The following is a 26,908-nucleotide window of genomic DNA, read 5'->3' as shown; positions in this document are numbered from 1 at the left end:
CCACTGGATTATATTTATTGATGCATTAATGTGTAAGGTGGGGCTGATTTCAGGTACTTTATATACTGCTGGGTGGTGTAATACATAATATTCTATATCCTAATTTAGTAGTTAATCTATACTGTATTTTGTATTAATAATCTGAATTTGCAAAGTAACTATGTTATCAAATAAATGTAGTGCAGTAAAAATGTAATACAATATTTCCCTCTGAAGTGTGTGGAGAAGAAGTATATAGTGTCAGAAAATGCTAATACTCAAGTAGTACAAGTACCTCAAAATTGTACTTGAGTAAATGTACTTAGTTACTTTCCACCACTGGGAGTGTGTGTGTGTGTGTGTGTGTGTGTGTGTGTGTGTGTGTGTGTGTGTGTGTGTGTGTGTGTGTGTTTTCTCACTTACATTGGCACTCAGCTGCGTCGTCAGGGCGGAAACCTTTTCCTGGGAGGCGTCCAGCTCCCGACGCAGCTTGCGGATCTGAGGAAGCAAAAAAGCACGACATCAAAAAGTGCCAAGACAAAAGTGTACATGGCTGCTCCATAAAAAGCATGCGATGTCAAACACACACATACACATACACACACACACACACACACACACGCACACACACACACACACACACACACACACACACACACACACACACACACACACACAGGCACACACACGCACGCACACACACGCACACACGCATCCAGACACATAAAAGAACAAATAAACTGTAGCAACACAAATGAGGGAGGCTCTGAGATGGGAGCTGTGATATGTTCAGGTGAAGAGATGAAACATGCATAAAAGAGCACATACAGGTGTTCAGAGAGGAACCAGAGCCTGTTACAGGGTCAGTCACAATACAGCTACACGTGTAACTAGATACAACTGTGAAAACGCCCCCATGTTCCAACAAGTCCAGCCACTGCACACAGAAAATTAAAGAGCTGAGAAAGATAAAGTGCTGTGGGCGGGCGGACGCTTACCTCCGACTGAGACTTCTCCTCATTCTGTAAAAAACAAACATCAGAAGAAGAGAAAATCATTTGAGGGCACACTGACTGGATTCTGACATGCTTTGATGACAAAGAAGAGCAGTTGAAGCTGCTGGAGGTCAGACCATGCACATGTCCTGACTCCGGTTTGATTTATTAGCTCCATGGAGATGGACTGTATAAACCTTGGAGGAGATTGTCTGGTGTAATATGTCTGGAAAGCAGAGATCTCCTCCTGAAGGCATTTCACTCATCTATGAGAGAGTGTGTGTGTGAGAAAGAGAATCCCATTGTCTCTATAGACCGCACACAGAACAATAGTAAGAAAAGACAGGTAGCCAAATACATACAGAGTGTGAGCAGGCAAAACAAACGCTCGCATGAACACATGAACACACCCTGCTGCTGCTGCTGAAACGTGCAACAGCAACATTTACATGTAAACAAGCTGCAACGGGCACTGAAACTGCATCTGGAAGAGACTGGAGTTGTTTTTACAACTTCTTTATAGTGACTGGTCAAATTTACAGAAACAAAACACGTTCATTGTTGAAGCTAAAGTTTGATGTAAATTCAACACCTTTAATAGAGACAGAGCATAATTAAGCCCCGCCCACACCGGAGGGGAAAACAATGTATTGCTCTCCCTCGCCTCCTTGTCAATTCTATCTGCTTACAAACAACAGAAAAATGCCTAAAAGCTGCTTTGTGGTGGGATGCACTACCAACAGGGCAAAGACGCCAGAACTACGTTTTTTATAAGGTGCCGAACCGAAACACTGAGGATACAGGCAATAAGATGTGAGGCATCAGCAGGAAGAATGGGGAAACTGTGGGATCCTGACACTCAAATGTCAGTATGAGGCTAAATATATTTCTGTAAATGATCCTAAAGCATTTTGACAGTATGACACTAATGTTATAGTGGAATGTGGATACATCAGAAAGCTATGCAGTATTATGTTTGCAAGGGCTTTAGCTAACTACAGTAGCGTGCTAACTTGTCCCATCATCATGTCAGTTATCAGCTGCACCCCCGGTAGACATAGGGTGCTAAAATAATCCTTTGTCATGTTGGAATCTGATTTGTTTTTAGCTAGCTACAGGTCAATTGTTAGCGTTTCAGCCCTTGGTTGCATATTGTGGCGATGATTCTTTTCCCCTCCGGTGGACATGGGTTTCCTAGTACGATGCATTAAGCTCTGTCTCTGTGCGTAATTTAAAGATTTCCCATCCAGTGGTAGCGTCAAAAACAACACGACTGTCTTGATTTTCTATAAAAACATGTTAACAGAACAATTTGGAAGAGGCTATTATCATGTCAAAAATTATAGATTTGATGTTTTTTTTCAAGAATTGAATACATTTAAGGCAGGGGGGCTCCAACAAGTAGCTCGATACTTGTAGCTTGCAGTAGCTGAGTGGCTCGCTAAAGGTTCAAAGAATATGTGCATAAAGTTGATAACACAAAGTCATTTAAACCTGTTTGAATTTCTATCCAATCAAAGTACACAGACATCCCGCCCCCTTCTGAAACAAGATTATTATTTGCCAATCAGCTGTCAATTAAACCAGTTACGCTGCTTTAAAGTTTTGTTACAACAGTGACAGCGTAACATTAGGAGATGTTAGACTAGCAAGCGCGTACCAGATTTGACAATGACCGCAGAAAATAGACAATAAAAGGCAAAAAAATACACTATTTTCATGAGAACTTTTTTTCTCATGAATATCAATGACAAATGTGTGCTTCTCATTTGCGATGCGAGCGTGTCAGTCGAGTGTGTCAGTCGAACGTGTCAGTCGAGCGCCACTTCACCAAAGTTCATAACAACTTTTCGTGGGATTGATGGAGGACAGAGGACAGGAGGAAGGACTGATACTGAGTGATGGAGGACAGAGGACAGGAGGGAGGACTGTTACTAACTGATGAAGGAGAAAGGACAGGAGGAAGGACTGTTACTAACTGATGGAGGAGAAAGGACAGGAGGAAGGACTGTTACTGACTGATGGAGGAGAAAGGACAGGAGGAAGGACTGTTACTGACTGATGGAGGAGAAAGGACAGGAGGAAGGACTGTTACTGACTGATGGAGGAGAAAGGACAGGAGGAAGGACTGTTACTAACTGATGGAGGAGAAAGGAGAGGAGGAAGGACTGTTACTGACTGATGGAGGAGAAAGGACAGGAGGAAGGACTGTTACTGACTGATGGAGGAGAAAGGACAGGAGGGAGGACTGTTACTGACTGATGGAGGAGAAAGGACAGGAGGAAGGACTGTTACTGACTGATGGAGGACAGAGGACAGGAGGGAGGACTGTTACTGACTGATGGAGGAGAAAGGACAGGAGGAAGGACTGTTACTGACTGATGGAGGACAGAGGACAGGAGGGAGGACTGTTACTGACTGATGGAGGAGAAAGGACAGGAGGAAGGACTGTTACTGACTGATGGAGGACAGAGGACAGGAGGAAGGACTGTTACTGACTGATGGAGGAGAAAGGACAGGAGGAAGGACTGTTACTGACTGATGGAGGCGAAAGGACAGGAGGAAGGACTGTTACTGACTGATGGAGGAGAGAGGACAGGAGGAAGGACTGATACTGACTGATGGAGGACAGAGGACAGGAGGGAGGACTGTTACTGACTGATGGAGGAGAAAGGACAGGAGGAAGGACTGTTACTGACTGATGGAGGACAGAGGACAGGAGGGAGGACTGTTACTGACTGATGGAGGAGAAAGGACAGGAGGAAGGACTGTTACTGACTGATGGAGGCGAAAGGACAGGAGGAAGGACTGTTACTGACTGATGGAGGAGAGAGAACAGGAGGAAGGACTGATACTGACTGATGGAGGACAGAGGACAGGAGGAAGGACTGTTACTAACTGATGGAGGAGAAAGGACAGGAGGAAGGGCTGTTACTGACTGATGGAGGAGAAAGGACAGGAGGAAGGACTGTTACTGACTGATGGAGGACAGAGGACAGGAGGGAGGACTGTTACTGACTGATGGAGGAGAAAGGACAGGAGGAAGGACTGTTACTGACTGATGGAGGACAGAGGACAGGAGGGAGGACTGTTACTGACTGATGGAGGAGAGAGGACAGGAGGAAGGACTGATACTGACTGATGAAGGAGAAAGGACATGAGGAAGGACTGTTACTGACTGATGGAAGAGAAATGACAGGAGGAAGGACTGTTACTGACTGATGGAGGAGAAAGGACAGGAGGAAGGACTGTTACTGACTGATGGAGGAGAGAGGACAGGAGGAAGGACTGATACTGACTGATGGAGGACAGAGGACAGGAGGGAGGACTGTTACTAACTGATGGAGGAGAAAGGACAGGAGGAAGGGCTGTTACTGACTGATGGAGGAGAAAGGACAGGAGGAAGGACTGTTACTGACTGATGGAGGACAGAGGACAGGAGGGAGGACTGTTACTGACTGATGGAGGAGAAAGGACAGGAGGAAGGACTGTTACTGACTGATGGAGGCGAAAGGACAGGAGGAAGGACTGTTACTGACTGATGGAGGAGAGGACAGGAGGAAGGACTGATACTGACTGATGGAGGAGAAAGGACAGGAGGAAGGACTGTTACTGACTGATGGAGGAGAAAGGACAGGAGAAGGGATTGTTACTGACTGATGGAGGAGAGAGGACAAGAGGAAGGACTGTTACTGACTGATGGAGGAGAGAGGACAGGAGGAAGAACTGATACTAACTGATGGAGGAGAAAGGACAGGAGGAAGGACTGTTACTGACTGATGGAGGAGAGAGGACAGGAGGAAGGACTGATAGAACTATAGGGCAGACAACAGCATAGTTTTGCATTTTGTGTCTTTTGAGTAGAAAGCTACTTTTCAGTCATATATTTTCATTATTCAAGTTTTGTTAAAGTTATTGTAATAATATTGTGTCGTATCTTGAGCTGAGTCAATCGTCACACCCCTAGTTCCTATACAGTACTGTTTTGGGGATTTTATTTTACAACATTTTCACTATGAACTTCTGCATTTGCTTCGTAATTAACACATCTGACTCATTTATCCCATGATATTTGATCACTATATGCATTCTAATACCACATTTTCTAATATTAAAATAAGACATTTAGAGGATTGTGCATTTTTTTTTTTTTGAATCCACAGTCTTTCAGTATTTTTAAGGCTTGTGGGAGGCCTGAACGCAGCGCTTGTGTTGTGACAGAAGCAACAAAGCAGAACAAGGAATAATTAATGATTTTTCATGTGGTTCCGCCTACCAACCACTAAAACAGGTTCCGACAGCCTAATATGTCTGTGCATGTATAACAGTGAGTAAAGAGTGTTTTAAGGCATGAGTACAAAGTGGCATCTGTCCACACATGGTCTACACACCCAAACAGAGCTGTCAGTCACGCACACACATGACCAGTTGATCCTAGATACACTAACAGAGCAGCCAAACAGTCTGTCTGAAAACACAGACACAGACATCTCACTCTGATGCAAAACCCTGGACCAGGACTTCACAAACAAAAACAATCCCATGAGCTATAAACATCATGGCAGTCAAGCAAAGTTTTTACACACTAGCAAAAATGAACAGGAAAAAAGGAAAATAAATTGAAAAAAAAATGGCAGCAGCAAAATTGTTTTTTGATGGTGTTTCCAGAATTTCCAAATATTAGAGTCTTTTTTTCAGATACGAAGCACATGAATCCACAGCCTCAGTCAGATATGTCAGATTTAGCTTAGTTTAACTAACACAGAGCAAATCAAAAAGCAGAATGAAGTCTAATGTGAAGTCTACAGTCATCCTCCTCATCCCTACCGTTTGTTGCCAGGACGTGACGGTGCCCGTCAGGGATAAAGTCGCCATCATTTTTGTCTCAACTCTGTTCCCCCTCTGATTTCAAACCTCTCCAGCTCCGAGGACCAGCCAGCGCGAGCAGAGATCCAATGTCTGAGAGTGTTTCTCTGCTACACCTGCCCAGGTGAGTAAACTAGCCCACAGAGGGGGGAGGAGCTATGCTGTGAAGACTGGGCCCTGATTGGCTACTGTGTGGGCTGTCCCTAAGTTTGCCAAACCTTTTTCTCACAGGGTGTTTGAGTCAGATATCTGGATGGATTAGAGGGGAAATGTGTAACAGCGTGTTTGCCAACTCAAATACTCAAAATGTCATAATTCCATAGGCAAAAGCAGAAACTGGTTGCTCTGGTGGAGCAATCTGAACTGATACACTCACGGCTTTGTAAAGGTTTTCTAAAATGAGATGATGCAATATTTATACAGAGCTGTGTTTTGTTTTCTCTTTTCTCTCTAAAGAACATATATCTGTACTTTTGATACCAATATCCATATTTGAGAGTCAAAATATCGATATTGTTTTTAAAACGTCTCTATGGTTGTTTTTTGTCTATTTTTGCCTTGATTACATAGTTTACTTAATTTTTAGGTTTACTTGTGGTTAGGTTTAGGAAAGGATTGTGGTTTGGGTTAAAATAAGTATGTTTGTTACATAAAATAAGCAGCCTACGTTTGTTATGTAACTGCCATTAGTATGGGGCTATTACAAAGATTTTTTAAATAGAAAATTGCAAATTTGTTTGGAGAGTCATGTAATTGTTCTCAATCTGTGTGTGCGTAATCAGATTTGTAAATGTGTAAAAGAATCTCCAAATGGTATTCAGATTTGTACGTGTATTGAGATTTGTAAATGTGTAGACAAATCTGTAAATGTGTACATAAATCTGTAAATGTGTAGGTACCAAGTACAACGTGTATGTACCTGTAAATGTGTACATAAATCTGTAAATGTGTAGGTACCAAGTACAACGTGTATGTACCTGTAAATGTGTACATAAATCTGTAAATGTGTAGGTACCAAGCTGTGGTACTTGACGCGTTGGGAGTGAGACTGGGTTGGGTATGTGCCCTAATACCTGGGCCACCAAGAGCCCAGAGAAACAAACATATTTGGTTATTAAAGGGTTGTGACCGAGATGTCCTGAACGGGATATTTTACAGTTGAAAAACAAACTTGTCAGTGCTCTCTAGTGGACAATCGATGTACCGGTGAAACCAAATGTACCCCAAAATTAATGTAATTTAAACAAAAAACATTGTTTCTATACTGTTATCAGTATTGAAGGTATAATATGCACCAGGATTCAAAAATAATTCACATAACATCCATCCTTAAATGACCTCTTGGCGTTTTTTGTACTCACCGTGGAGTAAATGGAAGAAGTGCTAGAGACCAGAGACAGGGATGATCCATGAACTGAGGAGACAAAAACCACAAACAAAAGTGGGGATTAGAGAGTACATCTGTACACAAAGCAGTAGCAGAATTATCAACAGAACCCCCACACAAACCCCCCACTCTGCTCCGCCCTGCCCACCCAACACTGCTCCTCTGCGGTCATAAAGATAAAACTCCTACAGTGGCGCAACCAACAGCAGTCTGAGCATTACTCTGCTAATGAGTCAGCCACTGATCAAACATCAGAGGCCAGGACACAACGCCAGCACTGTTTCCTGCCTGGGATCAGATCAGAGAGGATCAGCGGCGTGATGTCATCAATCACACAGAGAGGTCGGGCTGATCCCAGCAGGTTCATTCATTCATTCGCCTCACAGAGGGAGCAGACGTTAGCTTACTGAGGACTCGGTCAAGACAGCAAGGTGTGCTGGGAGCCACATGAAAAGGAAAATATTCATTTAGACTCACTGCTGTCTGGTTTAACAATCAACAATCTCAACAATCACTTTGTGTAAGATCTTTTAACCACACTTATTGGTTGTTTTAAGACCTGAAGTGACGATCCATAAGTCTTTTGACAAAAAATTAATTGGCAGCTATTCTGACATTTCTTTTTTTTTTTTTCAAGTAAAAATGCCCAACATTTCCTGTTCCAGCTTCTCTAATGTGATGATCGTCATACATGACAGCAAACTGAATAGATTTGGGTTTTGGATTGTTGGTTGAAGGAAACGAACATTTCAAGACATTTTATTGACCAAACAATTAATTGATTAATCAAGAAAATAATCTGGGTCGATAGGCATGTGAAAATAGGCATCCTTGAGATCTATTGATACAAACCTGCCCCCCTGTGCAATTTACTGGAGAACATCTGCCATCCGTAACATTCAGAATGGCAGGACCTTTAAAAACTTGTTCAACCCCCTCAAGTCTAGGATTGGGCGAAATCCACCATCCTTCTTCGGAATTAGAAAATACACCGAATAGAACCCACTGAGCCGTGTATGCCACTCTACAGGCTCTATGGCGTTTTTCGCTACTACTTCCTGGCTGAGGGCCAGGGATTTTGCGGGATCTCTGACCACAGACATTCTGACCCTGCAGAAAGTGGGTAGCTGGCTTCGGAACCGTAGTGTGTATCCCTTGGACAGAGTGGACACCACCCAAGGGTCTGTGGTCTCCCTCTCCCAGTGGCTGAGGTGCTGCTGCGAGAAGTGTGCAACACCGGCCCCTCGAGCCTCAGGTCCTCAGGCCACTACACTCTAGTGCCTGCTGAGCAACAGGCCCAAACATTTGCCCTGGAACCACTGGAAGGGAACGGAGGGTGCAACAACACCCCTCCGACAGAGGGGACTGCGCTGGCGGAGTCACATCAATCAGTGTTGGTTTCTCCAGACATGAGGAGAAGGTGAGTGGGGGGGGGGGGTGACAGTGTTGCTCTCACACAGGACAAAGTGTTGGGTGGATGATGTGACTTTTGTCCTGTCAATCTAACAACGGTCGGGTAACTCTACACCTCAGCAACATGCACATATACACACAAACGGCATGTCCTCCAGACCTACACACTGTGATCCAACACACACTCACACAGAGAGGGAAAGTTATGTGTGAGCTTTCTTGTATGTCATCAGGTCTCTCTCACGCCTCTCCCTGTGATCCCTGTAATTACCTCCTCCTCTGAAAGGGAAGACAGACTCATGGAGCTGGGAAAAAAGGAGTCATATATGCTACTGGGGGGCGCAATAATAATACGTTTGTGTCTGTGTTATTGTGCATGCGCACATTAGGTAGGTGCTACCTGTGCATTTGTATAATAGCGTCATAATAGCAGGAAAAGCTCAGGCACGTCTTTTAAAGTAGATGATTGACAGCTGTCTTCTTCTCTTAGACGATTGAATGAACCTTCATATACATGATAAGACAAACACACGGCTCACTGGTCTTTACACAGTTTTCAAATACATTTAACGTATACATTTATATATATATATATATATATATATATAGTTAGTGTTTGCTGGTTCCTACAACGTGGACATATTGATGTTGAAACATTTTCTTGGTTATGAATACTCTTTTTATGGACTCTGAATGTTTATATTGATTGACTTGTGAAATCAGTGGATGCAGAGGTGTGGACTTGAGTCACATGACTTGGACTCGAGTCAGACTCGAGTCACAAATTTGATGATTTTAGACTTTGACTTGACAAAATAAAAAAAGACTTGTAGCTCGACTTGGACTTTAACAGCAGTGACTCGTGCCTTCTCTTGACTTGAGCCTTTTGACTTGAAAATACTTGATACCTTCCCCCAAGCCCAAAGATTAAAAGTATGTTATTTATAAAGTGTGCCACGGACCAGAATCAACTAACGTTAATGCTATTCATTCCCAGCAAGTCGACACTTAAATCCTAAGATCTTTCTTTTTTTATGATTGAGTTCAGTCGCACTTGTTTTAATAAATAAATACAAATTGTAAAAAGCATTCATGATTTTTGTGATATAATATGTTATTACTCTGTTGTTAAAATGGCATTACATTTGGTGAAGAGCACATTTTGACTTGTTTAGGACTTGAAACTCAAAGTTTACGACTTGGGACTTGACTGTCTTGACTTGGGTGCAAAGACCTCTGAGTGGATGAGACCAGGCTTGCGTCCAAAATTCTATACCAACATATTTTAGTAGACTGAAACATTAGGTGAGATTTTTTTTTTCAGAATGTCCGAAATGTTAGAATGAAACCGATAGTATGAAACCGATTGCATACTATTTCCACTGAGATATTACAGTATGCAAACGCAGTAGTGTTTCCTTTCACTCCTCCTCCCAGACCTCACTCCAGCTCTCGCTTCAGCCCTCCTCCCAGTCCTCGCTCCGGCCTCAGTCTGGGTTTCATTCACATGAACAGAGGAAGGGAAATAACTCTGGATTCAGCTATTAGTGCGTTTTACAACTTTTAGGACCTGATGATTTAAATAAGGACTATTTGAGTGTTCATACTGGGACGTTGATTTACATAAAAAAACTAAATTATACGCTGATTTGCAGACATCTCTTTCCCAATGTAAGTCTATGAGAAAAAGTCTTTTTGGGCCCGATGACATCACATGACGGACAAAGAGGTTGTAGTAACGCCGTTTGGCCACTGCAAAAATTTGCGTCACGGCCCGGCGCTCTTCCTGGGGGCTTCTTATTACTCCTTTCAACCTTGACAAAGGCAGTTTATACGAGATCCACTCCTTCCTTTCTTACTTTTCAGAATAAAAGCTCTAGACATATTATATTCACAAGGTATTCTGTATTTTGGTGTTGTTTATCTGTCACGCCCCCCGGTGTAAAGACCTGTGAATTTATGTGCTACTTCAGTTACAGATTAAATACATTTCCCAGAAAACCTATTGACAACCTTGAAAACTTGTTGGATTGATTGATGCAGTTTTTGTCATCGTAAAAAATTGAGGCTTGTGCACTTTAATTGTCTTGCGGCTGTATTACGCTGTGTTTAACTGTTTACATTGTGGCTTATTATTTATATTGCAGTTTACTGAAATGCAAATTCACTCCCAACTGTGGCTAGTTAACATTATTTAAGTGTTGGCTAGTTAACATTATTTAAGTGTTTAAGGCTGAATTTTTCCCATTAAGAGAAGCATTTTCAACACAATACTACACCTTCCTCCCTCTCAGTCCTGGTGTGTTCCTCTGAATCAAAGCGCTGTGTTTCTATAATAGCCTTGAGGATTGAGAAGACTCCAGCGGCTGAGTACTTTTTCCCAATAAACAAGCTTATGAAAAAAAACAAAGCTGCACTAAAGCTGATTATGGATTTCTAAGGGGATGGAGGGCTTTTCTTAGAGGAGCGATTGAATCCCTCCTAATGTTTTCTAAACAAACGGAATAATAACTCTTTTGGCACGGACATGTGGAATAAGGAAGGGGAGGTTTCAGAGTCGGAGAGAGACGGGAGTATGCAGGATTACATTGTAATTACAGATAACACCAACAGGACCAGGACTCACACAGAGTCACTGAATATGTCTCATATATCCATCCATCCTTCTCTTGTCTCCTCTTACCTTCCTCAAAGCCGTCCCTGAAGGAGCCCGACCTGCTCATGGTGCGAGTCTTCTCGTCCAGCGACATGCATGAGTTCCTCAGTCGGTTTTCGCTGCTGCAAGGGTCAAAGGAGACGTCCTGATTGGTCAGGCTGTTGTTGCGCAGACCGGCGAGGTTGATCTGAGCTGCCGAGGTCGGGCTGGATGCTGTGAAAATGATGATATGGAAATGATATATGTCACAAGGATTTTTCTTTCATCATTGATATAGTTTTGGGATCTATTGTTTAGTCTATAACATGTCAGAAAACTGTGAAACACGACCATTAGTACAGAGTGAAACCTTCAGAGATCACTGGTCCGACCATGAGTCCAAAACCAAAAGATTTTCAGTTTACATTGATATAAAACAGAGAAAAGCAGCAACTCCTCAAATTTGAGAGGCTGAATCCAGAATTTGTCATTTTTGCTTTATAAACATCTTTAATCAATCATCCATTGATGATACACAGTATTAAGACATGACTCTAGAACCATTAGTATTGAACAGAAGCTAAATCAAGTTGCGTTTCTCTCACTCACAAACCGCCACCTCCTAGTTGATCCTTCGCTAAGCCCTTCGCTAGAATGGCCACTGTCCAATCTTACGTTAGCAAACGTAACTAGGCGCAGGAGGCCTGTCAAGCTTTCGATGTGTCCGACAGCAGATGTCCTCAATGTTTAGAGAGGGGTGGAGTATCTTCTCCCAAGAGGAGTCATGTCGGATATGGAACACCTCACACGTTGATGAATCCATCGAAGATCAAGAAAATCTCAACTTCATTTGCTCCAAGGTAAGATGCTAATAAAGTTAGCTAGCTTAGCACGTTAGCAAAACAAAGACTGTTGAATATTAATTAATATGAATTTGTGAGATCCAGTGTATGGATCAACCCCACGATGTGGTGAGCGGTGAGCTTTTGTTTTGATTTTAATTTCCTCTTCATTGACAATACTCCCCCGACAAATGACCTTGTGAATGTTGCTCTCAAATACATATTGTAGTCCTTTCTGTCTACGCTCAGTGTATCTTTTGGTCATTCCATTTTCCTTTCACAAACAAATATTAAAATACAAAAAATGAGTGGTTATTTGATTTTCATTTTAAAATACAAAAACTAAAATTGAAAGACAAGTTGTTTTTCTTTATCAGAACTTAATGAAAATAAAATCACTAGAAGTCAGAAACAAAACACGCCCCTTTTTTCATATTCTGCGACCGGAAGTTGTGTAAGAGCGCGTATGAGGTATACATCCATGGTATGAGGACGGTGCTGTGTATGAGGACGGTGCTGTGTATGAGGACGGTGCTACATATGAGGACGGTGCTGCGAATGAGGACGGTGTTGCTTATGAGGACGGTGAACGGTGCTGCGTATGAGGACGGTGCTACGGTGCTACGGTGCTGCGTATGAGGACGGTGCTACGGTGCTACGGTGCTGCGTATGAGGACGGTGCTACGGTGCTGCGTATGAGGACGGTGCTGCGTATGAGGACGGTGCTCCGGTGCTGCGTATGAGGACGGTGCTGTTTATGAGGACGGTGCTGCGTATGAGGACAGTGCTGTGGACGGTGCTGCGTATGAGGACGGTGCTGCGAATGAGGACGGTGCTGCGGACGTTGCTGCGAATGAGGACGGTGCTGCGGACGGTGCTGCTTATGAGGACGGTGCTGCGAATGAGGACGGTGCTGCGGACGGTGCTGCTTATGAGGACGGTGCTGCTTATGAGGACAGTGCTGTGAATGAGGACAGTGCTGCGGACGGTGTTGCTTATGAGGACGGTGCTGCTTATGAGGACGGTGCTGCGTTTGAGGACGGTGCTGCGTTTGAGGACGGTGCTGCTTATGAGGACGGTGCTGCGTATGAGGACGGTGCTGTGAATGAGGACAATGCTGCGGACGGTGCTGCTTATGAGGACGGTGCTGCTTATGAGGACGGTGCTGCGTTTGAGGACGGTGCTGCTTATGAGGACAGTGCTGTGAATGAGGACAGTGCTGCGGACGGTGCTGCTGATGAGGACGGTGCTGCTTATGAGGACGGTGCTGCTTATGAGGACGGTGTTGAGTATGAGGACGGTGCTGCGTATGAGGACGGTGCTGCGTATGAGGACAGTGATGCTTATGAGGACAGTGCTGCGGACGGTGCTGCTTATGAGGACGGTGCTGCGTATGAGGACGGTGCTGCTTATGAGGACGGTGCTGCGTATGAGGACGGTGCTGCGTATGAGGACGATGCTGCTTATGAGGATGGTGTTGAGTATGAGGACGGTGCTACGTATGAGGACGGTGCTGCTTATGAGGACGGTGCTGCTTATGAGGACGGTGCTGCGTTTGAGGACGGTGCTGCTTATGAGGACAGTGCTGTGAATGAGGACAGTGCTGCGGACGGTGCTGCTTATGAGGACGGTGCTGCTTATGAGGACGGTGCTGCTTATGAGGACGGTGTTGTGTATGAGGACGGTGCTGCGTATGAGGACGGTGCTGCGTATGAGGACAGTGATGCTTATGAGGACAGTGCTGCGGACGGTGCTGCTTATGAGGACGGTGCTGCGTATGAGGACGGTGCTGCTTATGAGGACGGTGCTGCGTATGAGGACGGTGCTGCGTATGAGGACGATGCTGCTTATGAGGATGGTGTTGAGTATGAGGACGGTGCTACGTATGAGGACGGTGCTGCGTATGAGGACGGTGCTGCTTATGAGGACGGTGCTACGTATGAGGACGGTGCTGCGTATGAGGACGGTGCTGCGTATGAGGACGGTGCTGCTTATGAGGACGGTGCTGCGTATGAGGACGGTGCTGCGTATGAGGACGGTGCTACATATGAGGACGGTGCTGCATATGAGGGCGGTGCTGCTTATGAGGACGGTGCTGCGTATGAGGACGGTGCTGCATATGAGGACGGTGCTGCGTATGAGGACGGTGCTGTGAATGAGGACGGTGCTGCGTATGAGGACGGTGCTGCTGCGTAACTGAAGGTGATGGACATGGATCAGTAGGTAGTTTTTTGAAACAATAAAAGAGTGTGTCTCAGGGAAGAAGACATGACTGCAGACAAACTAACTTCGGTAAAGTGTGAAAGATATTGACAGTTTCAAACTTCCTGGATCAATAACTCATAACCGAAACGTTGTTAAAACACCAACGAGGGCTCTTTCTAACCATAGTGAGGTAGACAACGAGCTACATCCTCATTTATATCTCAACGAGCCGGACACATAACATTGGTCTCTATGAGTGGCTGTGAGATGAGTGGTCAGGGACCGTCTACAAAGTGCAACGCCGAAAAGAGATGCTATAAAAATATTCATATATTTTTCCCGATACAAAATCACCAAAATAATGCAAAAACATATTTTTCCAAACTAAGTGTTGTAGTATAATCAGAAGAGGCCATTTATGTGTGAAGTAATTTTGGTGGTACTACTCAGCATACAACGGAAGGTATTGAATATTTTTAGAGCATCTCTAGCAGTTTGCCATGTTATGATTTGAGCATATTGTTTTATGCTAAATGCAGTACCTCTGAGGGTTTCTGGACAATATCTGTCATTGTTTTGTGTTGTTAATTGATTTTCAATAATAAATATATATATATACATTTGCATAAAAAGCAGGAATATTTGTCCACTCCCATGTTGATAAGAGGATTAAATACTTGATAAATCTCCCTTTAAGGTACATTTGAACAGATAAAAACTTATAATTATAATACAAATATTAATTTGCGATTAAATATTTGAATCTATTGACAGTCCTACTCTGTATATAGTAAAGTCAACGGGAAGTGTAACCAGGTGCGTTTTGGCTGACTGACTTCTTTTGGATAGGCGTCAGGCTCTTGGAAGAGAGCGTGTCTTCAGACAGCTTGTGAAGGGGGCATTGTCAACAGCTTCATGGCCATGCACTTTGAGGTTATGCACTGAATCCAGATATTGTTTCACAGGTTTGAGTTTGTCTCATCCAACAGAGAACAAACATACTGTGTGATTGAAGTAAACACGCATGGCGTGCTGGGTTTTGGTGTGTGTGGCTGTGTGTGTGTGTATGTGTGTGTGGGTGTGTGTGTGGCATACCGAGCTGTCCAAAGTTGAAGCGAGTGCCGGAGGGGGAGGTGAGGCTGGAGCTGGGGGAGAACGGGGAGTTACTGACTGATTCCTGCAGCCCGCTGGTGGAGTGGGAGCGCAGCCAATCACGGGCCTCCTCGTGACCTCGCAGCTGTGGGGACGGGCCGTACCTACAGGAAGTGCAAGAAAAGATTAAAGTGGAAGCAAAGAAGACACACAAACAGAACAGGTGCAGTGTGAATACTGTGTTTTTACAGGACAAGATGATTCTGATTTTTCTGACTTTTTACAATCAGTGAGGTGGATTTTTTTTCTCTTAAGCAGCCAGATTAGTAGCCAGGATCTAAAAGGACGCCGAAACAAGGAATTACAACAGGGTGAACATCAACTGATTCTCAGCTGTGAGCAACAGAAGCGGGGGGAAAAAAGCAGAAAAGAAGCCAAATCAAATGTGACCCCTAAGATCAGGCCTGCTACAGCACAACACAGTGACGGCTCTGTGACGTGCCTCGTCACAGAAGCACAACACAACAACACATGTGCCAAGTGCCACACAAAAACACCAGCCTCGAACAGTGAATGTGGACGCAGAAATAAATGACAAGACAGAAGACAATTGGGTGAACCAGTGTGTGAAAGCGCAACATGTCCAGCAGGAAGTGAGGTCAGTACCTGAGTCCTTTCTTAGGCAGAGTGTTTCTACCACAGTGTGGCCCGCTGTGGGAGAGAAACACTTCAGAGGAGGAAAGCAAAAGAGGGAAGGAGGCAAGGAAACATGTGGCTGCATCTCTCAAGGACTACCTAATACTATTTCCTTTCTTTTAACCTGCAAAGACAATGGGCCTCATGCAAGAGCCACTCAAACCAACAGATTGATTCTTGTGTGGCTTGTACGAGTGATTAGGAGAACTTGTTGCATTCACCTATTTTCTCATATTTTGAACAACACAATTTCCGAGTGGTCCAGACCTGTCGTAGGAGTCATGTGCAGTTAGTCTGCTGTTATCCAAACCCAAGTTTTTTAATAATGGATTGTATATTTCATTATACTTTGAAGTAGGGCTGTCAAAGTTAACGCGATAATAATGCGTTGGTTGTAGCGGCTCAGTTTTAAAGCTAGAATGAAGATACTGGTATCATATGAAACTAGAACCTAAGGAATCCATCGGTACCAACCATGTCATACTAGCTTGTCATGAAGGAGGTTAAATAACGCTCCAAACTTACACTAGATTTTGGCGAGGAAAAACTGGCATGGCCATTTTCAAAGGGGTCCCTTGACCTCTGACCTCCAGATCAGTGAATGTAAATGGGTTCTATGGGTACCCACGAGTCTCCCCTTTACAGACATGCCCACTTTATGATAATCACATGCAGTTTGGGGCAAGTCATAGTCAAGTCAGCACACTGACACACTGACAGCTGTTGTTGCCTGTTGGGCTGCAGTTTGCCATGTTATGATTGGAGCATATTGTTTTATGTTAAATGCAGTACCTGTGAGGGTTTCTGGATCAATATCTGTCATTGTTTTGAGTTGTTTAATGATTTCCAATAATAAATATATATATACATTTGCAAAACGCAAGAATATTTGTCCATTCCCATGTTGATAAGAGGATTGAATACTTTTCTCCCTTTAAGGTGACATTTGAACAGATAAAAAATGTGCGATTAATTTGCGATTAAATATTTGAATCGATTGACAGTCCTACTCTGTATATAGTAAAGTCAACGGGAAGTGTTACTAGGTACGTTATGGCTGACTGACTTCTTTTGGATAGGCGTCAGGCTCTTGGAAGAGAGCGTGTCTTCAGACAGCTTGCAGATATAGCAGAGACAGATGCACGAGGAGCCTTAAATGGTATCATTGGGTCGTTAATTATGCAAATTTATACTTCTCTTGAAAGTGCGCTTATATGCACAGGTGGCATTCATCATTGGGTCATTTACACGGTTATCTGAAGTTAGGAGCGTTTGCTGAACCTGACGTTGCTCACTTGTACGAGCCCACAGTACGGAAAAACAGTAAGACAAAGCTAATATAAGACAAGAATACGAAAATGTTCTTGCATGGGGCCCATTGTTCTTATCCACACTTGTACATCCCAACTTATACAATGCAAAAAAATCTCCATCTTGCCAAGTCATTTCTGACTTTTACTCCAGTCCTAAAACAAGTGAAAAAACTCTGCCTCTCTCAACTTGTCACCAGATGTTCTTGAAGGAAGGCAGATTGCTACACTGGAAAAAAAGACACTGGACTATGGACAATTCCTGAAACAGTAAAGTTTAAAGTTTAAAGACAGTAATGTATCTCATCAAACTGGCTGAATATTTGAATTCCTCAGGGCTCAGAGAGATTTTTGCAGTGTAAAATCAATGATAAACATCCTATGCCCATGAGGGTGAATCTGCACATACAAACTGTACCACAAGGTGGCAGCATGGACACACGGACCACTGAACAAAAACAGGGGAGCTGGCAACATCCACACAGACAACCTCACACTGAAACTCATTCAGAAATGTCCATTCATACAGGAGCAAGAGGTCCTAAAAATAACCACAAGCTATCACACAGAGCGACACACCACAGAAAAAACCCAATAATCTATATCACACAGCTTCTCTACTGTGTTCTCTCTACTGTGTTCTCTCTACTGTGTTCTCTCTGTGCGGCAGCAGGTGGTGGTTTAGTAGGAACCTTCACACCAGAAGCCTAACACTGCACACAGGTACATTTACCTGTCCTGCTTCCGAGGCAGCGTGTTTCGGCTGAATATAGGGCTAGCGGAGGGGGAGGAGAGGGGACTGATGGAAGACAGGAGGGAAAAACGTACAACAGACACAGAGAAAGAAAGTTTTAGAGAATAAAGTAAATCCTTCAGAGCAGAGGTCAACTGTCTGTGAGATTCTTCACCAGTGAAGTTAATGAGAAAACTCAGTGAGGAGGGTGATGTCATAGCCTCAAAGACTCCAGATGCTATTAAGTTCTCTCTGAGACATTCCTGTCACATTACACAGTCAACCTGTCATGATGGAATCCGCCACAATGACTGTGGAATCGACTGAGGACGCCACGGGATTTTGGCTCTGCTCGAGCGTGGACACAACAGCAAACAAGAAGCGACGCCTCGCCACGACCGATGCTTTCTGCATCATCTCCATTCTGGGTACTTTAAAAGGAGTTCATGTCAGAACTGGGGCCAATGATGGAAGAGGTATTTAGGTCTTTCAGTGACAGTATCATTATCAGAAAGTTAAAAGAAAGTCCATTACAAAGTCCAAAATATTTATCAGCAAAATGTACTGAAGTATAAAAAAGTCAAAGTAGTCATTATGCAGAATGCCACCTTTCAAATGCCACCTATATTCTATATTATTCTACTGGATCATTATTACAGATGCATGTCAGCTGATACATGTCAGCAGCATTTTGATGTTTTCGCTGGTTGAGGTAAAGTTAATCTTATCGATTTTATAAACTGTTGGAATATTTAATCTCCAACAATGAATTACATTTTATAAACTGATGATATGTTTTGGACTTGACAATATTTACCTCTGAAATGCCATGAATCAGAAGTATTAAATAAACACTGTGCGACTTCTGAGAGAAGAAAAACAGCATTCCATCTTTTATAAATGAAAAGTTGAACTCAGTTCAACATACTTAAACGTTTTGCTGCTACAGTCTTACTTGATCTGGTGTGACCAGTAGCTTTCAGCAGCCCCGTTTCCTAAACATTATGTATACAACCACACAACTAAACTGCATTGGGAATTACGTTTCAAGGGAAATGTGTTTTGTCGCGGATTACGTTTGTTTTTGACTTATCACAAATACGTTTGTAATGATCTGCGGAAATCCCCGTAGGGAGGTCAGGGTGATGGATGGGTCAAACAAACACAGGACTTCCACCTAGGAGAGCGCTGTTCCGTGTCTCGTGTGAAACTAAATGTCAACATTCACTTATTTATTTTTTTACATCCATAGCTTAATAACGCAACAAACGTAGTCATTTTAAACCAAACCATGGTTGAATTTGATGATTGAATTTACAACGTTAACCACATGTTCAAAATTATTTAGAACTGCGACCGATCTGGGAAAAAATAAGTTTCCCTTTAAACATAATTGAGAATGCAGTTTAGTTGTATGGGAACGTCATTTTGTAGGAGACATGGTTGCTTTTAGTGGCTAGTGTGGCTAAGAGACTACATGTAAGAAACCTGGAAACAACCTCAAATACAACACTAGCCGTGTTTCCATTCAATTGTCAAGCAAACTTTTGAAATGTTGCAAAACAGAAATGTGAATTAGACGCATTTCCATCAACTGGTTTGGTCAGAGGTTGGTGCTATAGGCTCTGCATGCTGTAATCTGCCAGTAAACAGAGTAGAAGAAGAAGAAGAAGAGGCAACAAAACAAGTCTCCTTGGCCATCTAACCTTCTACGAGAGAGAAATGGAGAGAGGTCTTCAGGAATATGTTTCAATTGGGCAAGTTTTAATTGTTCTTTCACGTCAGCTAGTATTGGCCATGTTTCATGTTGTCCAGAGACGAAGACAAGCATCCGCACGTTATGGGAATATCCGAGAGGACAACGACAGCAGCGTTGTATTCACTACGTCAACATTTATTCGGCAGAGGTGTTTCCATATTTCATTTAGTGCATCAACTCTTTTTCGACAAAGACAAAAAACACCTCAAGCGCGCATAAAACTTTTTTCTCAATTGAGGAAGTTTTGTCTAATGTTGCCGTTTCCATACAGCTTTTCTAATGCAATACTTCAGAATGTGAATAAAAATAAGGATATTGATGAAAGCAAATTGCTATACTGATAACAGATGACAGACTTTCATTTTGATGTTTTTTTTGTTTTTGATTTTTGTTTTAAACGGGACACCCAAAAATTCCCCACTTTTGTGCGTCCTCACCTCTCAGACATGCCGGTCTTGACGCTGCAGGTGCGTCCCAGAGCGGACAGGGTGTCCTCCCTGTGGGTCCCGTGGCCGCCGCTGCCCAGGCTCATGTCGATGGACTCGCTGCTGGTGTGCATGCTACTGACGGAGGGGTATCCCATGCTACCCGTCCAGCCGTGCCCGCCCAACGTGCTCTCCCTGCTCTGGGCGGAGGAGCTGCTGAAGGTGGTGCCCCACGTCAGGCTGTTGGAGGGGCCGGTGGATGAGTAGACCGAGCCGGGACTGGAGGCCTGTGGAGGGGCGGAGAGGACGTTATTGTTTTCAAAATCAGTGGCAGTCTAGTGCTGAAGCAATTTGTCAATTAATGTCTTGAGGAATTCATTCAATCAGACTAAATGCTCTTGATTTTGCTGCTTTTCTCTTTTTCTCTGATGCATTGCTCACTTTTATAGGATGGTCTATTTGCTTTAAGATAACGAACTATTTCAACTTTTGAACCGACGCTTACTGTTGCTGACTTCTGCTTAAAAACAATGTCCTGTGAGTCACTTTATGATTGAGACATACGGTAGTCTGATGATGACTCATGTGAGAAGGTGACGGTGAGTTCATGACTGAGCACGCTCACACTTTGCTGTTCTGCTGCAATATGTAGCCTACAGTCAGTCAAACAAGTACCTACACTGTTCAACTGTACTTCCACTGAACACACGTATTAGTAGTTCAAGGAATTCAGTGGGTTTGTGGTATTAGTCTGGTGAGAACAAAATCATCCTTGTGTCCCGCCAAAGCCATGTAATTGGCTCATAACCATCCTCAACACATACATCATCATCTCTAAGGTCAAAGGTACATCATCATTTCTAATGTTAAACCCAAACTTAACCTTCTGGCTTGACAGTCGACCCCAAACCTTAAAGCTCAAGTGAAAATGACTGTAACTCTAAAGTTAAATGATGAGAAATCTGATAGTATTTTACATTATGTTAGTCAGGCAGTTAAATACGCATAGTGTGACTTATATTAACATTAAGAGTCTACGGCTAAAAGGGCACATTTGAGCTAAATGCTAACATTTGGATGCTAACATACTCACATTGACATGTGGATGTTTAACAGGTGATGTTTACCTGTTCATCCTCTTAGCTTAGTGTGTTTAGCACTTCAAAGTACAGCTGAAGCTGAAGGGAGCGTCTTAACCCGTTTTGCAGACATGAACCAAAGTATTCAAGAAATTTCAGTTTTGGTGATGCTGGCGCTAGATGAAAAGTCAAACCTGCAGTAACTCTTTTAGTCACGTGGGGACAGAGGAAATAAGTTGTGAACACAACATTCACATATCACCAGGCAGCAACTGAAGTGAAGCCAATGCTGAAGTGCCTTAAACCTGCATTCTCTCTACCAGCCAGCAGGGGGCGACTTCTCGGGTTGCTAAAAGAAGTCAGATTGTATCCAGTAGAAGTCTGATAGAAAATGAGCCTACTTCTCTCTTGATTTATTACATCAGTTAACATTGTAAATATGAGTTAAATAGAGCTAAGCGCTCTGCTAATCATGAACACAGTAACATTAACGTTATAGAGAACAATGTAAATTGATGTAACCGATTGATGTTCACATGTGAAGATGGTCCTTATCACGCTGGTGATGACCAGGGTGGGAGCGTCTGCTGTTGTTGTCGGTGAACCGAACGGTGAACAAACACCATGTGAAGGGGCGGCTCGTCACAGGCTTTGGAGGGCAAAAACTCTGCAACTCCGACCGGTGGTCACATGGCTACCGGCGACAAGCTCTAACAAATGTAGTCATAGATAATTTAGCTTTTGAACTAATGTTACCACAGTAGTAATCTGCGTAAGGGAGAAGATGAAATAGGACTGATCTTGTGGATGACACCGGAACTTATACCTAACCGGGGTCATCCGAGGTCACACGCGAGCATGCGCCAGACAAAGATATTCAGTGTTGACGCATTGCCTCTGGCGGTCAGTAAGGATGAAATAGAACCCCTTTTACACTGTCTCACTGGCTTTTATCATTTGATATGAATGTACAAAATTTCAAACAAATCCCTCCAATAATTGTTGAGATATTGCAGTCTGGACAAAAGTGGTGGGCAGACCAACAGGCCAACATTGCCGTCACTAGTATGGCTAAAAATAACTAAAATGTAACTCCAAAATAAACTCAAAAGAAAAGAAAAAATGTGCTTTGCCTCTTTTCATGATGAGTTATGGTTGAGAATGTGTAACAGCTAAAAATACCAGTGTAACTAATGAATAAGGAGCTGCTCCCGTGACTCAATTCTAAAGATAAACCAGGCTATTTTAAAGGGAAGATATTTAATTTTCAAGACTTATGAATCTAAAAGCCAAAGAATAAACAAAAACATCTTTTTACCTTTTCCACATTGTGTATGTTAAAGCTTTATCAAACAACTAGAGTCTATGGTTACCATGAAGAATCACTTCCAGTAATGCTGATTTTGTTATCTATGCTCTCATCATTTAAAGAGAAGTAAGTTGACCAACAAACCCAACCATTGTCTCTATTATTTGTATATGTGATGTTGCTCACCTGCTCGCTGCCCAGCGTCCCCATCCCGATTCCCTGCACTCTGCCTCCAAACAGGGGGCTACAGGTCTCGCTGTCCACGCCGCCCAGCCCTCCGTCGGGGGACTCGAGCACCGTGCCCACATGGTTCATGGTGGCGTGGGGGTTGGAGATAACAGTGGAGTTCTTCATGTTTTCAGCCGTGGTGACTGGAGCCTGTTTACTGGGCTTTCCACCAAACAATCTGTGGAAAATCAGTGAGGGGAGGAAGGGTGAGAACTCGGGCTAAAGTACTCATGAAACAGCAGGAATAAAGCAAAGGATGTCATTTTGAATTTTAACAAATCACATAATCAATTAATAGAAGGAGCACTATGCCAGAAGGATATTTGAATCTCTATAGAGAGAAAGATGCACATTCCGTCAATGTGTGACCTTAACAGAGAATATGACGTTATATAAAGTATATAGAGTCTTTTATTACACTGCTCTGTCAAATACTGGATTCTGATTGGTCAATTAGAGCATTCTGTGGTCTGTTATTTCTGTATAACTGTTGCTATGGACGCAGTTCTGATCTCCGATTCTGGAGGACCCCTTTAATCAATATTTTGTGTCTAATTATTGATTTATTAAGTTAGTAAGTAGCTGTGTAATAAACAGGATAATGCACAGCGAGCCGGTCATTGAAATAAAGTCCTGCATCGCCCTGTCTGGGTTTATTTCACAACAATGACTCGCACGTTGTACATTATCCCTTACTTATTACTATCATGTTGGGCATAATTCAATGTTAATTTCATTAACTAAAACTATGACGAAATATGTTCGTCAATGACCTTTTTTTTCCATGACTAAGACGAGGCGATGACGAGACGGCACCGAGGTCATTAAACACCAACAGTGAAGATATCAAACATGCAATACTGATGACGAAAAAAAAGACGAGACTAAAATTTAGCTTACATACATAAACATAAAAACTTTACCAAAATCTCTCTCTCACACACATTGTGTTGGGGCGGCGGTGCTCAGTCCGTCTCTCTCCTTCCTGTCTCAGACCTCAATCCTGAGTATCGTGCGAGTATAATGCATAAAGTTTGTGGTTTGCGGGTCGGGTTCGGGTTCGGGTGGTTGAGTACGTATATTTTACATGTTGGGTGGGCAGATCGGCTCTCATAACGAACCGCTGGGTGTGAATGATGAGCGCCGTCAGTCAGGAGGACTCCAACTAACTGCACAGCTGCTTTCTTAATCATTCAATCTGTTTTTCATCAGATAATGATAAGATAAGATTTGATGTGAAATATGTTTGACTAAAATGACAGAAATGTTGAATATAATCTGAAACAGGACTAAGATTAAATAAAAACAAAATAGCTGACAAAATTAAGAGAGAAAACAATTTGACTAAAATGGAATGACTTTTCAGTGACTGAAACTGGATTAAAACTATGAAGGATAAAAATGACTAAAATGTGACTAAAACTAATAAGCATTTTCGTTTTCAGACAAAGACTAAATCTGAAATAGCTGCCAGAATTAACACTGGCATAATTACATCTTTTAACGCTATAATTATCCGACATTGTTTTTAAGTAAAGTTTGCAGCTGTTGAAGTTGCTTGAAGCTTCTTTCTTGTGTATAAATGTAAATTTAAAACTGATGCTGCAACAAAAAGAAAGGTCACGGGGTTAGAAAAATCATTAGGATTCGTCCTCAAGGGATTATGAATATTAATAGCAAATTAAACAACAAATTTCATGTAAATATTCATGAATATGTTCCGGATCAAAGAAGCGGAGAAGCAGGCTGGCTGAGTTTGCCAATCATTAAGGTCCCGCTGCTAACGGGACAAAAACACCAGCATTAGTCTTTACTCTGCAGCCAGGAGAGGTAGAGCCAGTGCTCAAACACACACACACACACACCCACACCCACACACACACACACACACACACACACACACACACACACACGGACAGACAGACAGACAGACAGACAGACAGAAAGAACTCTCTCCTGGTTGTCTGCTAATCCCGGGTTAGAGATAAATGGTAGGCTATGATGACTGGAGCCGCGGTGGGTGATAATGGCAGCACGCAGCCTCTTTGAAGACTTATCACTCCCTCACATTAATGAGGGCAGAGCGCTGAGGTAAGAGACTCAGCTCCCATTACCCAGCACCACACCCGCCCTTCTCCACCCCCCCAAACTCCCGCACCGCCAAGGCTGAGGCTTGGCAGCTGATCAACCCAGCTCAAAGCCTGCCTTTCAAAATGGCCTGATTTAACCTCACTGAGCCTGTGTGTGTGTGTGTGTGTGTGTGTGTGTAGGTGTGTGTGTGAAACAAGTCCACGCGTGTGATTACTCACCACTGTTTATCATTTACTGTGACTGCATGATTACTGACTTTTCAAATGGCCTTCTCTCTCTGTTTGTGTTGTATGTGGGTAAAGTCAAGCCCATACAAGAAGGGCCCACTCAGTGTGGCTCATCACACAGCCGTCATTATGTCTGCAGGATCACTGGCAATACAAGTCATGTTCTGTAAGTGTGTGTGTGTGTGTGTGTGTGTGTGTGTGTGCTCACCGGCGCAGTGTGGGTGAGGAAACCTGCTGTCTTCCTGTCAGAGGAACCGTCGCTGCTCCTCCACTCTGCACCACCACTCCGCTCCTCAGGTTGTCGATCTCAGAGACGCCCTTCTCCCGGTCCGTCTGATTGGCCAGCAGGCCTCCCGACCCGTTGGCCTTGGTGATGCCGATTGAGTTTTTTCCGTGAGTCGTGACGGAGAGCACGGCGGCCTCGATGCTGCTGGTGGAGGAGCGGTTTCCGTTGCGGGCGGCCGCCCCCGAGCGGCTGGGTCTCGGCAGGCTGCGGTACTGCAGGGTGGAGCGGGCGCTCATCGGGAGGAAGCCGTCGTCGTGGTGACCCAGCGCCGACCCGCCATCCTGCCCACCGGCCTTAAATCCTCCTGCAAGTGAGCGTGCCCCAGATTTGGGCATCTTCCCCAGGGTGGCTGAGCCACTTGTGATGGTGGCGCCGCTGGCAGTAACCATGGTCACCATCCCGTGGCCCTGCTTCTTGAAGCCGAAGGTGCTGGTAGGGGTGCGCGAGGTGTGTGTGTGTGTCTGGGAGTGGGGGTCTGAAACATTGTGTGTGAGGGCATTTGTCGTCGATGTGCGGCTGGTGGGGATCGACTGTTTCTTTGCCTCATCGCCGCTGCTGCGTCCTGCGTCTGAGGGTGAGCGGTGAAGGCCGTTAGATCGAGGAGAGAAACGACCCTTTTCTGACACCTTGACGTCATCTGTCTTACCTGCAGGACACATAGAAGGAGACATCAGCGGGGTCTGTTGCCACTGTTACATGATTCACACTCACAGATGAACAAGTTGCACCTTTAAACTGTCAGCTTTCATGAGGAGATAAAGAATGACGAGTAGAATATAAGTAAGTGTCTGTTATCGATTCACGTACTGTATATATTGTGTATCTTTTTAATGCCAAAATCGATATATTTGCTTCATCTGAGTCTATGTGGAGGTAGAAGGTAGTTAGCGCTTTTATTGTTGTAGTCTGAGTAACGTGATGTCATATCCATTCCGTATCTACAACTGTACCCATACTGACATTATGTTCTCTGCATTCAAACGGCCCCGATGGAGCTGACCATGGATGGATAAAGAGAACAGAGCTGACGGCAGAGCTAGAGACCACCTTTAGCGGAATGTGTGACTACGTCCTCTTTTCAAAATAAGGTGTTAACAAAGGGAACTATACTTAAAAAATACATGTATGAAAATAAGACAAAACATTACATGTCCCCAATAAATTAAATAGAAAATACCATTAAATTCTCAGATTTTTGGGTTGCTGGAAAAAATTTAATAAATAATTCCTGACAATGACTGATATATTTGACTTCAGGACATCTTTGACTACATACATGCTGAAAATCAAACATTTTTACTGAATTAATTTAAATATTGTCCAAAGTAAAAGTCCCTTGAAGTGTATGATT

General features: G+C 43.5%; 1 protein-coding gene across 1 annotated transcript in view; it reads right to left on the bottom strand.

Moving 5' to 3' along the window:
• Positions 1-26,908, bottom strand: part of nav2a (neuron navigator 2a) — a 412,350-nt gene that overhangs the window by 29,794 nt on the left and 355,648 nt on the right. The window contains 10 exon segments of the mRNA XM_037796117.1: positions 403-477; positions 978-1,001; positions 7,202-7,254; positions 11,324-11,509; positions 15,418-15,578; positions 16,081-16,125; positions 18,154-18,219; positions 20,350-20,624; positions 22,912-23,131; positions 25,480-26,203. Of these exon segments, the coding sequence (XP_037652045.1) occupies positions 403-477; positions 978-1,001; positions 7,202-7,254; positions 11,324-11,509; positions 15,418-15,578; positions 16,081-16,125; positions 18,154-18,219; positions 20,350-20,624; positions 22,912-23,131; positions 25,480-26,203 (1,829 nt within the window).

The sequence above is a fragment of the Sebastes umbrosus genome, chromosome 2 (genome assembly GCF_015220745.1).
Source record: "Sebastes umbrosus isolate fSebUmb1 chromosome 2, fSebUmb1.pri, whole genome shotgun sequence".
Classification (NCBI taxonomy): Eukaryota; Metazoa; Chordata; class Actinopteri; order Perciformes; family Sebastidae; genus Sebastes; species Sebastes umbrosus.
Note: the sequence above shows the minus strand (reverse complement) of the source record. Positions and strands in the feature narration are given on the sequence as shown.